Source organism: Balaenoptera ricei, chromosome 1 (assembly GCF_028023285.1).
Source record: "Balaenoptera ricei isolate mBalRic1 chromosome 1, mBalRic1.hap2, whole genome shotgun sequence".
Taxonomy (NCBI): Eukaryota; Metazoa; Chordata; class Mammalia; order Artiodactyla; family Balaenopteridae; genus Balaenoptera; species Balaenoptera ricei.
Window position 1 is genome coordinate 109,503,323 of NC_082639.1, and position 16,076 is coordinate 109,519,398.

The 16,076-nt window shown below is 45.6% G+C and overlaps 2 protein-coding genes across 9 annotated transcripts in view; both read right to left on the reverse strand.

The window, feature by feature from the left end:
* Positions 1-1,305, reverse strand: part of PI4KB (phosphatidylinositol 4-kinase beta) — a 28,763-nt gene extending 27,458 nt beyond the window's left edge. For 2 of the 5 annotated variants that reach the window (XM_059931070.1, XM_059931080.1), the window contains exon 1: positions 905-1,303. The gene's annotated coding sequence lies outside the window, so the exon portion shown is untranslated. Of the gene's footprint in view, positions 1-904 lie in introns of all 5 variants that reach the window. The other 3 variants (XM_059931090.1, XM_059931109.1, XM_059931099.1) reach the window with 3 other exon arrangements.
* A 7,315-nt stretch (positions 1,306-8,620) lies between these two features.
* RFX5 (regulatory factor X5) lies at positions 8,621-14,913 on the reverse strand. Of its 4 annotated transcripts, none has more exons than XM_059931121.1 (10): positions 14,825-14,913; positions 13,831-13,959; positions 13,549-13,582; positions 13,047-13,129; positions 12,673-12,792; positions 12,367-12,486; positions 12,144-12,225; positions 11,638-11,839; positions 11,302-11,402; positions 8,621-11,148 (listed from the first exon to the last, which is right to left on the reverse strand). In XM_059931121.1, the coding sequence occupies exons 2-10, from the start codon at positions 13,944-13,946 to the stop codon at positions 10,180-10,182; spliced, it is 1,827 nt and encodes a 608-aa protein (XP_059787104.1). In that variant the 5' UTR covers positions 13,947-13,959; positions 14,825-14,913; the 3' UTR covers positions 8,621-10,179. The 4 variants fall into 4 exon arrangements, with proteins under 4 accessions (XP_059787104.1, XP_059787121.1, XP_059787114.1 ...); XM_059931138.1 differs by having other exon boundaries at positions 14,765-14,855; XM_059931131.1 differs by lacking the exon at positions 14,825-14,913 and adding an exon at positions 14,112-14,306.
* Positions 14,914-16,076: the final 1,163 nt, after the last annotated feature.

Here is a 16,076-nt window from a genome sequence, read left to right on the forward strand (position 1 = left end):
TGATCCAGAAATCAGTGGTATGTAAAGGTAAAGAGTATGACAGAGAACACGTAAAGACCATAAGGAAAACAGAACCAAGTGTCACAAGGATCAGCAAAACCCTTTAAACTCGAGGGAGGTGTCGAAGTTGGAAATCCTGAATGGGAAGGGGCACTGTCAGATCTCTCTTCTACAGGAACAAACCTCCAGAGGTTGGGGGAATTGAGGAAGGGTAGAGGGAAGCTAAAGAAAGTTACAGGAATCATAAAGCACTCCAGAGAAGAAGGGTAAGGCTTAAGGTCAAAGGAGACTGTAAGTAGTACTTTGGGAATGATGGTGAGAGCCTAGATGCCTTAAGGAGAAGGGAATAGACAATTCTTGGAAGCCAGGAGCTGGGTGGGTGGCTGGCAGTGAGGTAACGGAATCCGAAGCAGCAGAGGAAGAGAGGGCCACAATCTTTAGATCAGGGAAAAGGGAACCCAGTGCTGGGGTGGCATAGAGACATCGGAGGAAAGGGACAAAATAGGAAAAGGGGTAAAGGCGGAGGCCATGGGAAAGATTCGGGGCTGGAGCACAGACAACGAGGAAAGACAAACAAGGATGGACATTATAAAAGGCGTCGTGATGTGGAAAGGGTTGACGACTTAAAATAATTCGGGACGGAGGCAACAGGGATAAGAGTGAGGGAGGGGGGAATCCCCGGGCAGAGGGAGGAGCTAAACAGAAGAGGAAGCCAAAAAGCAGAGGAGGACCCCAGGCTTGGGAAGAAAGGGTGGAGAAGGAACCCGGGGTGCAGCTGCCACCGGGAGGGCAGTTTTGTAGTCAAACCCAGGTGTGGGGGCGGGGGACGCTGTGCGGGACAGGGTGGGAGAGGGGCCCCTTCACACACAGAGCAGGGGGCACTCACGGGGTAGGAGCAGCTCACCTCCGGGGGACCCCGGCGGAGGGGGTGCGGGCGGTCGGGGTCGGGCTGCCGACACCGCCGCCTCAGCAGCAGCGGCAGCTCCCGGGTTCCATTGGCCGCCTGCGCTTCCCTGACAGCGGCCGCGGCGGCTGCACCAGGCCCCGGCTGCCGGGGCTGCCCTCGGCGCCGCCTGAGGGGGCCTTCGCGCTGCCTCACTTTCGACCGGGCCTCACAACTTTCTCTTCCTCCCTCGCACAACCAAGACCAAAAAAAAAAAAAAAAAAATCCCCAGCAGATCTCGATTTTTCTTCTGAGTTCAGGCCCTTCTTCGTGGGCTATGCTTTCTTGCTTCTCCGACGCTCAGGACCCTACCGATCCCATAGTAATCTAGGGAGTCGGGTGAGCTGCCTGGAACATGCCTGTTCAGAAATAGAGAAGGGGGCGGGGAAGAGAGATTTGGCAGCTGGGGAGGGAGGAGAAGACGGAGGGAGGAGCTTACGGGTGGGAGGAGGGGCCAATCTTTGGGAGGCGGACCTAAGAGGCAGCGTTTGTGAGGCTAAGGAAGCCGAAAGGGAAGTAAAATTTGCTGGATAAGGGGAAGGGGCTCCCGGCCTAGAGCAGTGAGCGGCAGTGTGGCAGGTGGGCGTGGGTGCCCTGTTAGAGGAGTGCAGACTTATCGCGTACTTAAGTAAGCACAGGAGCATGCAAATTATATGTAAATGAGCCCGTTCGGCTTAGCAACCGAGTTACCGTAATTGCAATCAATAGCTTTCCCCCTCCGTTATTCCACTCGATTTCTTTAGTAAATCAGGTCAGGGGATGGACGCTGGGGATCCAGCTGGACAGCAGAAAGACAAAGGGCAGGCGGGGAAGATAGTCACCTTCACTATCCTTTTCCTACTCATCTTTAAGGATGATGCCAAGATTACGCCCCTTATCGCTTGGGGAATGGCGCGGTCCAACCGCGTCAGTCTTTCGCCGTTAGCGGCGCGACTCGAGGCGGCGGTTCTGCCTCCGAGGTCACCACCTGCCTGGGCAGCCTTTGGCCTCCAGCCTCCGGACCTCGATCCAGCCAGGGAGGGGCTGAACAGGGCCAGGTCGGGAGAGGTGAGTAAAATGACAAAAGCGTGGAGGGCATAATCACGCCTTCCAAACAAAACAAAACCATATAAAACTAAACAAATAAAAAATATGCCCCGCAAATGGACTTATGGTGTTGGTTTTGTGTATTTATCAGATAGCTTATTGACTAGGAACCCTTTACGTCAGAACCTCTGTCCCAACCCTCATAGGGCCTTACTTAATATTCTACACTGGGGCTAGTTGTTTGAGCCCAGATCCTGGATGCCACCTTCCCTGCCACTTAAAGGCTGTTTGATTTGGAATGACTGATTTAACCTCTGTGAACCTCCGTTTCTATGTCTGCAAAGTGGATCCAAGAATATTGACACTTTACAGGATTTTGTGAGGATTAAAAGAGAGTACAGGTTACTACTATACATAGTACTATATTACTATTATTGGGACAATAATATAGGATAGATGACGAAAGGAAAGAGGGTCACTGCTTCAGTGTTTGGGAGGCCGAATAAAGATTAATAGCTTGAAAATACCTCTGTAAAACATGCAGTATGTACAAAAGTAGAACAAATGGGGTACCTGATTGCTGAAGGAACACATTGTTAATACAGAAGGCCACTCTGTATATGATGAATGAATGAATGAATGAAAGGTTTCTCAAAAATACTGTGAGCCAGCACAAAGAAAAGTTGCTAGAAATGATCCAGCCAAAGAAAAAAGAGGAGAGAGCATCCTGAAGGGAATTTGCTCATATCATGGGAGGACAAGTTGATAAGCTAGGTTAAATCAGGAGTACAGTAATGAAAGATGAGCAGAGAAAGAGGCCAAGAGTGCCAAAGATAGTTTAAATTTGTCACCGCTCATCTGGAGTGGGGAATCACCAGTCCATCTGTCAGGCCTAGCAGCTCTTGGCCAGCTCCCAGTCAGCTGTCTGGCAAGTACGGAGAGGTGATGACCCTGCTTTACCCTAGAGTTTAAAATGTCACACATCCATCCCCTCAAGGGATAGGGATCCCAAGGGCTGTAAGCCGGCTTTTTGAAACATTGTAAAAAGATATGTGACCACCTTACTTTTTATAGTAGGAAGTTTTTTATTTTCCAGTAACATCTCTGTTCAAACTTCAAGTAGGAACTTTTTGTAGCTACAGCAGTTATAAGTCCTTTATTAACTGAGACCCACCCCCACCCCATACACACACACACACCGTATTATTAGGTAGAAGATTTTGTTTCAAGTTTTCTGTGTTTATAGCTCTAAGGGCTCTTATGTGTAAATTTCTGTGCATCTCTTTATGACTTTGTCTTTCTGCCTTCTTTTGGAATTTTCTTTGTTTCCCTCTATTTCTGGGTCTCCAACCTCCTCTAGTCTGAGTTCCTCAAGGCAGGAAAGGATTTATCTTTGTATCCTAGCTGTATCCTTAGTTTCTACCACAGGAAAAAATGTTTATATTTGTTGATACAGCAACAGATTGAATGCAGAAGCAGATACGAGAATCCAGTCAAGCATTAGAGAGATTTCCAAAAATGCAGAACAGGGCCAATTGTCTGATTGTTTGTTGTCGTAGTTGTTCTGGGAAAATAGTTATCTTTCTTAAATGAATTAATAAGAATATTTACAAACAAATGTTTTGACTAAATTATTCCCCTCCCTTCCTGTTTGCTTTTCTTCTTTTCTCCTGTCTCCTTAATTGTCAGATTATAAAACTGAATGCTATTCTGTTTCCCATATTTAATTTAAAAGCATAACATTTATAATATTCTCTAAAATTCCTCACCACACTGAAACTATTTTTTAGATTCTCTTTCGATAGAAAAAAAGCACCACTTACCTCTATCTTAGGTCCCAGGAAGCTGCTACAGGTATAGATGGTTGTTCATGGATGACCCATGTACATGGTGACCCTATAGGAACCCCATACTGTCATGTATGCACGTGAAGCCTCTTACTTTGGTGGGAAAGCATGTACGCATGTGGCACCTTGGGGTGTGAGGGCAGGAAAGTACCAACAGGGTCAAGGAATGTCATTTATTTACTTAAATGTCATCAAACTGGGGAAAGAAGTTGGCTTCTTCATCAAAAGTTGGTAAAACTAGAGGACCCAGCTCCAGTTATATTTTAAACACCCCTATGGTTAAAGAAATTATAAAGAGTAATTTTTCTCCTGAACCATAGATATTATGGGCTTTTTTTCAGAGAAAAGAAAAAGAAGCTACTAGCAGTTATTGCTTGGGGGCTCCTACTGTGTATGAATACAAACGTTACCTCATTTATTCCTCACTAAAACCCTGTGAAAGAGATTTTATTTTATGGAGACTGAGCTTCAGAATGGTTAAGTCATTGTTTTTTGAAACTGTTTTACTTCAACCCACAATAAGAAATAGATTTTATAATCAGGACCACTGAAGAGCACATAGACATGTCTTCACTGAAATAAAAGTTTCATGAAACAATACTTACCCTTACTATAGGCAATGCATGCTGATATTTTCTATTCTATTTCACTTCTTAAAAACACTGTTTTGCATCCTGCTAAATCAGTTTCACCACCCACTAATGAGTCGCGATCTATTTTTGATTCCAGTTTGAAAAAACTGGACTAAGTGTTCAAAATCATATGGAAACTGGTAAAGCTAAGATTTGAACTGAATTCATGCTCTTTCCAGTAAGCAAATGCCTCTTCATAAACATTTCTTAAGAAATACTGCGTTTTATATATATATATATTAAGATTAGCTTTACCTCATAGGATACAGCCAGCAGGATGATCCTAGACAAAGGACTTAGGCCTACTGATGAACCACAACATGAGACAAAACACTTAGACAAATATATAATGACATTAATTCCTCTGTTTAGCATGTGGTATTTGCTTTGATTTTATTAAGAAAATTGATTGTTGCCCACAAAAATAAACAATAAATTCATTTATTTGAGGCCATAGACTAAACATATTGAGTTTGACTTGGTTTAATAGCAAAAGATTATTTCAAATTTTAGTAAATTATAAATTACCTCTAACAATTTATAATAGGGCTAAAATGAAAAAAGACAACAATGGGAGTGGGGAACAGGGTATTGGGGAGAGAATAGGGAATGGTACAGAGGAAGCAGTAGGCAGTCCCCAAACCCTTAGTTTAGCCCTTCATCTAATAAACTGAAGATTGCCTGAACTACAGAAGAGTAACTTGTTTCATGTTAGATTTTTAAAATAGGGTAAAGATTTAAAATAGGCTACTTAAAAGCCCCTTAATATTCATGTAAATCTCAAAATCATCCAGTGGTCTGGACTCCCTAAGTGAATGGATACATCCCCAAACCCAATCATGGTGAGGGCAATATTTCTTTGGATGCTTCTATCTATTCTAGCACCAGTGGTTTATCTTTCCATATGCCTATGATCTCTAACATGTCAGCAGCCTGGTCCAGTCCCTCATCTCCTCCCACATGGATAATGGCAACAGCTGCCTGGCTGGTTCTATTTGACTTCAGTTCCTCCATCCTCTAATGCAGACTTCATACCTTTCATTCATTCATTCATTCAATCAACGGATAACTTTCAACCATTCATTCAATGTTTGTGTGTTCTTCATCCAGTTTCTCCTTCCAGTTTCTCACTCTTGTTCACACACATCCCTTCTGCCAGGTCTCTTTACTGGGTTGTACTGCCATGTCTTTGCTCACGTCCCTTATCCCCAAACCCCTGCTTTTCCTGGAATGCCCTCCTCTTTTTTACCTATTTAAGCTCTACTTACCTTAAAGGCTTAACTCAAGCCTACCTTTTCCATGAAGCCTTCCCAAATTACTCAATCTCTTTGAATTTACACCTCTTATGCAGCAGAATGAGTATCATGATTTAGCTCTTTTTACCATATGTCTTCTGTTGTTCTGTCCTTGCTTTATCAATTAGACTTGTCCTACCCACCTCTACTAGGAAGTCATTTCTGATCTATATGCTATTCCTCTGGGCTCCCATAGCTCTCTGTGCTTACTGCTAACATAACTCACACTGTGCTATGATCACTATTGACTTGAAGACAGTGCCTAAGTCAACTAGCTTCCAACAAATACCTAGGTCTTAAAAAACAAGAAGGGAAATGTCAAAACCACAGTAATGGACTCCTACTTCTGGCAGCATGGAGAAGAAAAAGGGCTGCCCCATTAGAATACAACTGGATCCTGGATAAATTACAGCAAACATAATGTTTAGCACATCGCTGGCCTCATCAGAAAGTAGAAGAGATCACTAGAGGAAGGAAAAATAACATTGAGCTGAAACCTTATGAAGGATGAGTAATGTGCAGTAGGAGAAGCTGGCTTGCCCTGGGGACAAATGCCAGTATCATTATTGTGAACACAGGCTAAGCCCTGGGCCTGGCCAAAGCAGGGGAGAAAACCTGGGACTCCTGAATTAAATCGGGACCCTTTTTTTTTTTTTTTAAAGATAGATTTTATTTTATTTTATTCATTTTTGGCTGCGTTGGGTCTCCGTTGCTGCGCGTGGTCTTTCTCTAGTTGCGGCGAGCGGGGGCTACTCTTCATTGTGGTGTGCAGGCTTCTTATTGCGGTGGCTTCTTTTGTTGCGGAGCTCGGGCTCTAGGCACGCGGGCTCAGTAGTTGTGGCTCGCGGGCTTAGTTATTCCGCAGCATGTGGGATCTTCCTGGACCAGAGCTCGAACCCGTGTCCCCTGCATTGGCAGGCAAATTCTTAACCACTGCACCACCAGGGAAGCCCAAATAGGGACTCTTGAAGGGGCTAACACAGTCCCAGGTAAGGAGCACCCTTTGTCTCCTGGCAGAAACAAATGCATATCCTCTCTGGAGGAAAGTACACCCAATTTAGGCCTACTGGATTCCCTTAGATTAAGGAATCTTAATCTAAGATTAAGAGCTCAAAATAGGAGCTCAAAATACAAAAATACAAAATATACAAGGAAATAAGCTGCCATGGGCAGGAGTCAGCAGAAAACAACAAAACAGATTTAGACATCCAAGATAAGTTACAGAATATAAAATAACACTCCCAACAAATTTCAAAGAATTGGTATCATAGAGACCACATTTTCTGAGCACAAATGATTAAACTGAAAATCAATATCAAAAAGATAAAATTTTAAATATCCAGATTTTAGAAATTTATAAAACTTTTCTAAATCATGAATCAAAAAAGTCATAAAGGTAATTTAAATATTCTTAGAACTAAGTAATAATTTAAATACTTTAAACAGAAAAATTTGGAGAATATAGGGAAGTGGGTCTTTAAAAGCTTAGAAAAAAGACAGCTTGAAAATTAATTAGATAAAAATTAAGATTAAAATTAAGATGTTGTAAAAGAACCTAAAATTAAATCTAAAGAAAGCAGAAGGAAATACTATAGATAAGATCCACAATTAATGAAGTAGAAAACAAATATATAAGGCAGAGGATCAACAAAGCCCAAAGTGGCAGCTAAAATCAGACAAGTAAAATAAATTTCTGGTGTAGCTGGTCAAGGGGGGATAAAAGAAGGCGCAAGTAAACAGAAGAAATGTAAAGGAGGACACAACTACCCAGGGAGCAGAGGCAAAAAGGAACATGGAAGAAATTTCATTTTAAAAAAATGACATAAAATGCACAAAATTCTAGAAAAACATTTTACCTAAATAGACTCAAGAAGAAATAGAAAGCCCAAATAGCCTATAATTATTAAAGAAATTAAATCAATAGTTAAAATATTTCCCACAAAGAAATGCCAGGTTCAGAGGGCTTACCAAGTAAGTTTTATCAAAATTTCAAGGGACGGTTCATTTCAATCTGATGTAAACCCTTTTAGAGAATGAGACAAGAGGGAACAGTCTCCAACTCAGAGGGTGTACAGACCAAAGGAACCATCTTAGAAACCTTAGAAATCTTACTAAAAACAAAGGCACTGGGACTTCGCTGGTGGCACGGTGGTTAAGAATCTGCCTGCCAATGCAGGGGACACAGGTTTGACCCCTGGTCCAGGAAGATCCCACTTGCCGTGGAGCAACTAAGCCCATGCGCCACAACTACTGAGCCTGTGCTCTAGAGCCCGTGCACCACAACTACTGAAGCCCGCATGCCTAGAGCCTGTGCTCCTCAGCGCCACTGCAATGAGAAGCCCGTGCACTGCAACGAGGAGTAGCCCCTGCTCACCACAACTAGAGGAAGCCCGTGCACAGCAATGAAGACCCAACACGGCCAATAAATAAATAAGTAAATAAATGATAAAAACAAAGGCACTAACCTGTACAAGAATGTTAGTAGCAGCATTATTTGTAACAGCAAAAAACTGGGAACCCAAATGTCCACTGATAGGTGGATGGGTAAATTGTGGTTTATGCACTTGAAATATTATATGGATAAAAACGAACGAATAATAGCTATCTACAACATGGATGAGTCTTAGAAATAATGTTAAGTGAAATAAAAAAGCAAACCACAGGGGAGTATTAGGGAATAAAATTTTGTAAAGCTAAAAAGCAAAACTGAACAATACATTTTTAAAGAATATCTACATATATGGAAAGGCTATATATATATATATATATATATATATATATATATGGCAGGTAATTAATAAACACGAAATTAAGGATAGTGGTTACCTCTAGGGAGAGGCAGAAGGATAGGATAGGGGAAGAACACAAGAAATTCAGTGGTATTTCTAATGTTTTAATGTACAAATTGGGTGATGGATCATTTAATTATTATGCTTCATAATTTATCCATTTTAAATATATTCTTTATAGATATCAAACATTACATATTATAATTTTTAAAAATCTGCAATGGTGGAAATAAATGAACAAATGAATGAAGGCTCCCTGAAAGAAAACTGAGAATCCCTGACAGAAGCTACCCTATGCAAAAGACACAGTAGGTCCTCAAGTAATATCAGCTGGTTTACTGCTTTTTCCAAATACATACCTGGATTCCCTTCCTACTGGTGCTCCCTGATATGCGCAGCTACCCCCTTCCATACACATAGCCTAAGCCCTACAATCCTGGCTAAGTCCTGACACATACATGACAAGAGACTGACACCTGGTGGATACAGAATGAATTTAATAAAACGACTAGGGAGTAAATCTTTCACTCTACATGGTGAAAGAGCAGTAGGGTGGGGGACAGGGAAGCAGGAATGAGTAGAAACTAAAATTCGGAAACAGGAAAAGGAAGGATATCCATCTCTGAGATGTAAAGAAAGGGGATTGTCATCTAAATGAGACTAAAGAGATAGTCCCTAAAGAAGAATGATTTCCCTCTCATTCCTTCTGAGACTGGAACAAGATGAAAGAGATTATAGCTGCAGTAAGGAAAATGCAAGACTATTTGGAAAAGAGGAAGCAGGTATAGCTGATCTCAGCCTAGCAAGCTAAAACCACAGGTACTTCATAGCAGTGGCTAGGTGTCAGCTGTCTCCCCAGGAACTCCCCACTCCCAGTTTCCATTTAGAGATCTATGTGATTCTAAGGAGGCTGATCCTGCCCTTTTTTCGAAAGGTACAGTCCATGATGTAGAATAAATAAGCAAATTAGCATTTACCAAACTCCTGGCTACAGTGACTGGTTAGGGGCAGGCATGTGACCCAGGCTGGCCTAACCAGAGTGAATCTTAGGGCTTTTGCTAGGATTCCTGGCACAAAGATGCCCTCTCTTTCTGGCTGGACATAAATGAGGAAAATATGTAATCCTAGGAGTGCTGGCAGCCATGAGGTGGACCAGGCTTGATCCTACAGAAGGTAGAACAGTAGGGGAAGAAAATCAATCAGGTATTTAGAGACATACTGAGCCATTGGATCAGCTTTAGTGCTGGAGCCAGCACTACCTCTGGACTTTCCAGTCACATGAGCCAATACATTTTTATTTTTAAGCCAGTTTGAGTTAGGTTTTCTATGATTTAAAATTGAAAGATGCCTAACCTATACATTCATCATACTCCATCCCTGTATTTCCACAGGATAGCACAGGGATCCAGGTAAGATGGTCACTACAGATTTATTAGTGACTCTAAAGCCAAGGGTGTTGAGCTGGAAAGGTAAGAGGCAAGAACCAGGCACTATGCAAGACAGGGTGCCTCAGCTGTCTATACAGAAGAGAATGAAGAGCCAAGTGAGAAGCAAGTGCAAAGAAGGGCCTCTACTAGGCAGACAGGTAGAGTTAACATAGCACTCTTCCCCACATACCTAACATGGGGGTGTTGCTTTGGGGTCTTTTCACTCATGGGGTAAGGAGCTTTGAAGCACATGCCCCTTTAAGTCTTTATTACCCTGTGCTGCAGTGTCTACCTCTTCCTTGACCAAATGAAGAGCCTCCTTTTGGCTTCTACTGCCCTTGATGACACTCACTTTCGGGGTGACAGGAGGAATTTTATCTTCTGCTTCTTTGGCATGCCGGGAACTGGGGCCCCTTCCTCCTCTGGAAACAGCACCATCCTCCTGACCTTGGGCAAGCATCTCCTTCTCAGCCTCTCCCATTGGCCCTGGCCTCTCTGACCCTCCAGCTGAGTTGCCTTCCCCTCCAGAGGCCCACGTCTCCAGTGGTAACCTTGAGGACTGGGCAGAGTCCACGGCAGCTGCTGACTTGTCAGGGGTAGAATTCCTTTCCCTACTTCCACCTGATTTTTTTCGAGGGCGCCCCCGTTTTCTTTTGGCATCACTTCCTGTATCCTCTATATCCTGCTTTGTTGCTTTAGCTGGTGGGTCCTGCCCACTGGCCTCACTCACAGGTACTTCAGCTGTCCTCTTCACACCCTTGTCATGGGGTCCCAGCTCACCACCTATGCCCACTTCCCTGTTCTCTGTGCCCCTCGGCTGAGTGAGCCCCCCAGGTGGAGCCTGCCCAGGCCCAGGCCCGGGTCCAGGTCCAGGCAAAGCAGGAACAGTTGGTAAGATCATGTTAATGATGGGCACAGCTGCTTGGGGTCCCCCAGCTCTAGGGGGCAGAGGCAGTGTAGCCATTTTCAGAGTGCTTGAAGAAAGCTTGGGGGCCAGGACGGGTGGAGAGACTCGGATTGGTGGAATAAGTGAGCGAGGGGCCCGAGGGAGAAGCAGAGGCAGCCGGGCCACTAGGGCATTAACCTGTGGGTTATTGGCTGCTGGCGCTGGGCTCTCCACTACACTCTTCTTTCGCTCTCCGCGTGCTGGGGGTCCAGCCCCAGCCCGGGGGTCCAGCTCCTTAGGAGGCTAAAAAGTAAAGAGAAGAACACAAAAAGTGGGAAGACTGGACAGTGGAGGAAAAATAGACACAGGAGGTGAAAAAGTACTGGATCCACTGGTGGAAGGATATACTAAACCCCCAACCCAGGGGAGCAAGGTCAAGGGCATCAACTTCCTTACCTGGGCCTGTCTCTCTGGTCTCTTATGGGCTCCGCCCTCCAGATTCTCTACACCATTCTTGGATTTAGATGACCGTTCCCGAGGGGCATGTTCATCCTCTTCTGCAGAGGTGCCAGAAAAGGTAACAAGGTGAGGAGGAAACAGAATGGAGGAGGGAGGCGATTCTGATTGACTGACTGGTAGAGGCAGGGGAAAGAAGGTGGTCTAAGGTATGTCCCAGAAGGCTCTCTAGGAATAGAAGGCAAATCCAAGGTGTCTCTATCCTAGGATGTGGGAGGGCCTTTGATGTTGAAAGTGGCTGAGGGTTTCTCAGAACATAAGAAGGGGTCCACTCACCAGCAAGCCCCATAGCCTTGAGCACATTGGCGTGTGCAGAGCGGGCAGAGATGAGATGCTGCTGCAGCAGGAAGCGGGCGACCTCAACGATGGAACTGAAGGACCGTTTCAGGATTCGCTCTGCCCAGTCACAGGTCAGGGCACAGGCTGCTTCAACCAGTTCATCCCGAGGTGCTGGGGTTACTTCTGGGCCCATTTCTGGCTGCAGGGGGGAAGGACATGCCCAATCACACTCTGAACAAAGGACCCTCCACCCCTCTCAGACACAGTGTTGACCATAAGTAAGACCAGACTAGGGATGGGAGTAGCCTCTATCAACCCATCCCAGAAACCCACAAATTCTCTCCCTCCTCTGCCTCAGCAGTAGGGTAGGCAGAAGGGCATGTTCTATATACCCAGAAACTGTGTGCAGAATGACCTAGGCTGGGTCAGGCCTCAAAACGTCTCCCCAAGTCCTCTGACTTCTACCTTGGAGAGAAGAGTGCAGTTGGAGGGTTGTTACTTACACTCTCAGAGCCCTTTAGGTCAAGTCCGGGCAAGGGCGGCATAGATACCAAGGTCTTCCTTCGTATGCCACTGTAGCAATATCTGACGTTTAAGTTAAGGGGCAACCAACACATGGGGGTCTCCAAGCCCCTTAGGAAGGTTAGGCTGTTTCCAGTCCTGTCTCTTCACATACTAAGTTTTCCTCCCCAGGTCCTCTAGCACAACCTCTCCAGTCAAGGATACTTGGACTGGCCCCGGCCACCAAGCCTTCGGGCTTTGATGTCAGGGAAGATCTCTCTGATGATTTTGCCAAAGTTGGCTGTGCTGAGTGGGCGGCAACAGGCGAGACTCTCACAGTACTTCCTGAGTGCGTGGGGGACAGAGTGGGAAGATACTCAGAGAAGGAGGTTTGGGAGTGGGTTCAGAGGGTCCCTGGGGATGAAGGTTGGGACACCCTTTAAGAAGTCAGGCTCTGTCAAGGCAGGGAGCTCTCCAGGGATGAGGGGGTAGCCCTATGCCCACCATCCCACCCACCCCCCATCCACCCACCGATAGGCATCGTAAACACTTTGTTTTGGCAGGCAGGTGTCAGTATGCTCTTCTAGGTGGTTGCGGATCCACCTATAAGCATACATGTACTCCTCATTGCTGAGTGTACTTGGCTCTGAGCTGCAAGAGAAGTAAAAGAGACATGTATTACTAACATCCCAACAGTTGCCCTGGTTCTATCCAGATTATCACCTCAGTAGTGCTGGACTGAATCAGTTCATCCAGAATCCACCTTTCCCTGGTAAACCAAGGCAGGTCAGGGACTTTTCTTCCCCACTAAGGATACTGTTATGAGGATTCCTATTCACCCTGCCCCTTTTTAGGGAGCCTTTCTTTAAGAATCAGAACCTCTGATATCTAAAATTCTAGCCTACCTTTTGTCTCCAGTACTGGGCCCTGAGGGGAGCTGAAGGTAGAGATACAGCTTGTCGTTGTCTGAGAATTTCTGTACATCTTGCTGAGGTAGGGAGGAACAGAGGCAGGAGAAATAATAAGGCCAAGAAGGACCCAAGGTAGGACCCACTGATGCTTACTAAAAAGTCCAGCTGACTTAGTGACTGGCAGGCTGACAAAGGACCTTAGAAATGATTTGAGGTTTTGCATTCACTGTACCCTGAGGAGCCCTTAGGAGCTACCAAGGTGAGAAGGGGAGTGGAGGGGATCACCTCTGATTTTATTTCTATTGGGCTTCTACACAAGAAGTCACAGAGATGAAGTGAGATGCTCAAGGTCAAAGTGATAGCAAGTTGCAAGGCCAATTATCTTCTGACAGGGTAGACAATACTGACTCGCGTAAACCTTTCTTACCCATATCCTCACCATCCTCATCTCCCACCAATTCTATCTCCCTGTTGCCCTCTTCCCCAGAATACTCACCAGGATTCCCTCTACTTTGTTCTGCACGGCCTTGCTGTGGAGAAGAGGAGAAAGCTGGAGGTCATGCACAAGATTTTTCCCCATCCCTATGTCTGATTGCCAGGGAGAGGAAGAGGTCTGAAAAGCCTAGCAGGTGCTCAAGAACTGCTACCATGATTAAGAATCTCCCCTGTTCAGATGCACTTGCTTGGGAGGGGGAGATCATCTACAGAGGAAGTGAAGTGCTACAGGGATCTATCCCCAGGTCCGGAACGAGGTTTAGAGGTGGTGATGAGTACTTACGAAATGGTACCTCGGAGCCTCTGAAGGAGGGTGGTGGGTTCCCCTGCCTCAGCACTACCTGAGGGGGCCCTTCCCCCAGTTTTTGGGCTCTTAGCATCAGGTTCATCTTCTGCCATCCCGGCATGAGGGCTGGAGTTGGGAGAAGACAGGACAAGAAGATTTAACTTCCCTCCCCGCACCCCCCCAAGGCCCCAGGGCACTCCTCATCTCTCTACCCAGAAAGATGGAAAAACAGAAAGAAAGCCTCCAAATTTCCCCAGTGGTCTTTTTCTAAAACTCGCCTTCTCCAAAAATTAGAAATTATTCCATTACTTCTCCAGGGCCATATATACCCAGAGATCTTTGCCATCTCCATTCTATCTGCCCCACCTTTCTGCAGTCTCCTAAATGTGGAAAACTGTAAAGGAAGAGATAGGGGGGATTGGGAATCCACGTTAGAAAGAAAATTTCATTTCTGCCTCTGACCCCATACTGCCCTCCTTCCCCTCAAAAACAACAATAACAACCACAAGACAAAGTTGTTTAATTCTCTAATATGCTCCTCACCACTGAATTTGCCTGGGAGGTCAGAAAGGATACGAACATTTTCTGCCCTTCCAGGCTTGGAAAAAACTGGGCCCAAGTTCTCATTACTTAATCTCGCCACGGCTTCCCCCGCAGCTCCCCTCCCCACGTCGCCGGCCCCTACGTCATCTCCCTCAACATCCCATCCTGATGCGCGCCCCCACCTCCCTCCCTTCCCCCTCCATTCAATCCCGCGTTGCTGCAAAGTGAGGGGTTCAGGGTAGCGGAACTCCTGGGCTGGGCGTAGGAAACCCGGCTGGGGGAATGGGGTCCCAGATTCGGGGCACGTGCACATGGGTGAAGAAGCAGTTGAAAATACACCCAAAATCTTTTTCTGCTCTCCTCCCAACTCATATTGCGCCCTCCCTACCTTTGAACAGTCGCCTTCCAACACAAGCAACAATAAAGGTAAGGGAGAAAGAGAAACTACCTCGCAGCCACCTTCACTCCAGCCCAGCCCCACGGTCCTGGCCCAGCGGGCTCGTGCGTTGCTTTATTTTCTTTTTTCTGAATGGCTGGAACAGCCCCGATCTGCCTAGATACTCGGACGGCCTGTTCTACCATTGGTTGTTGCTGCCACCCGGAGACAGAAGGCGCCGGGCTCGCACCGGCGGCAGCTAAAGTCTGCCTGGTAACAGAATCTGATTGGTCAATAGGGGAGGGAAAATCCAAAGTTGGTCTTATTTGAGTCAAGAGGGGGAAGTCCGGGTTAGGTTTCGGTTAAAACTGGGGTCGGTTAGGACTGCCGGTCCCAAGAGGTTCTTCTCTTAAAGGGACCGCAGGACGAAAGACCGGGTGCTCGCCTCCTTTTGGAGCTTTCTTTGCTTTTGCTTTCTCCTTCCGTGTTTCAGTTTTGCCTTCGGTCGTCAGAGCTACTGGAAGAAAAGAGTCAATGGATGATAAAATAACTAGAAAATTATAGGTAGTAGTGATGGAAGTTCGCTGTAAGCTCACATTATCCCCTTTTGATGAAAAACAAGTTGAACCATTCCCCCCAGCCCTCACCAGCCAACACGCATGAAGACACTAACAAGAAACCTGCAAACACGGGCTCACATTCCTCATTGATGGAGGCCGCCAAACCTCAGTAGCTGTACCACATTAAGCTAAAGTTCCCGTAGTGTTCCTAGGTTTCCCGAGTGTACCTTATCTCCTTCCAAAGAGTTGCTAATGCCTTTGCATCCCCAAAGTTCTGTAGTCAGTGAACACTGGAATTTCGACTGACTTCCCCAGGGGGTGCTGGACGCCCACATGAATTTTTTCTCCTCAGAGAACATTGTACTGAAAGGTCAAGGGTTCTTCACTTTCTTAGTTAAGGCTTTTTAAGGTCATGAATCAGATGAAAGCAATGAACCCTCTGCCATGAAAAATGCAGGAACAGACCAAGCGGTGCGTCTAATTTCAGAGGTCACAGACTCAAGGGTAACCACCCTTTGAATGGAGTACAGTATTTTGTTTTGCACAGCAGATATGTTACACCCAAAACTATCAGTATATTTATAGTCCTGAATTATAGTTCTCCAGTCGCATCGTCATTGTGCTTTTGTAAAGCGGACAAGAGTGTTGCCTGATTTCATGACCATCGCCCTTTGCAGCTTCCATTTCCCTACTACCAGCTTCTGTGGGTAGCGGGGGAACCCAGAGGATCACGGAGTTGGGGAAATAAGGATATACTGGCAGGA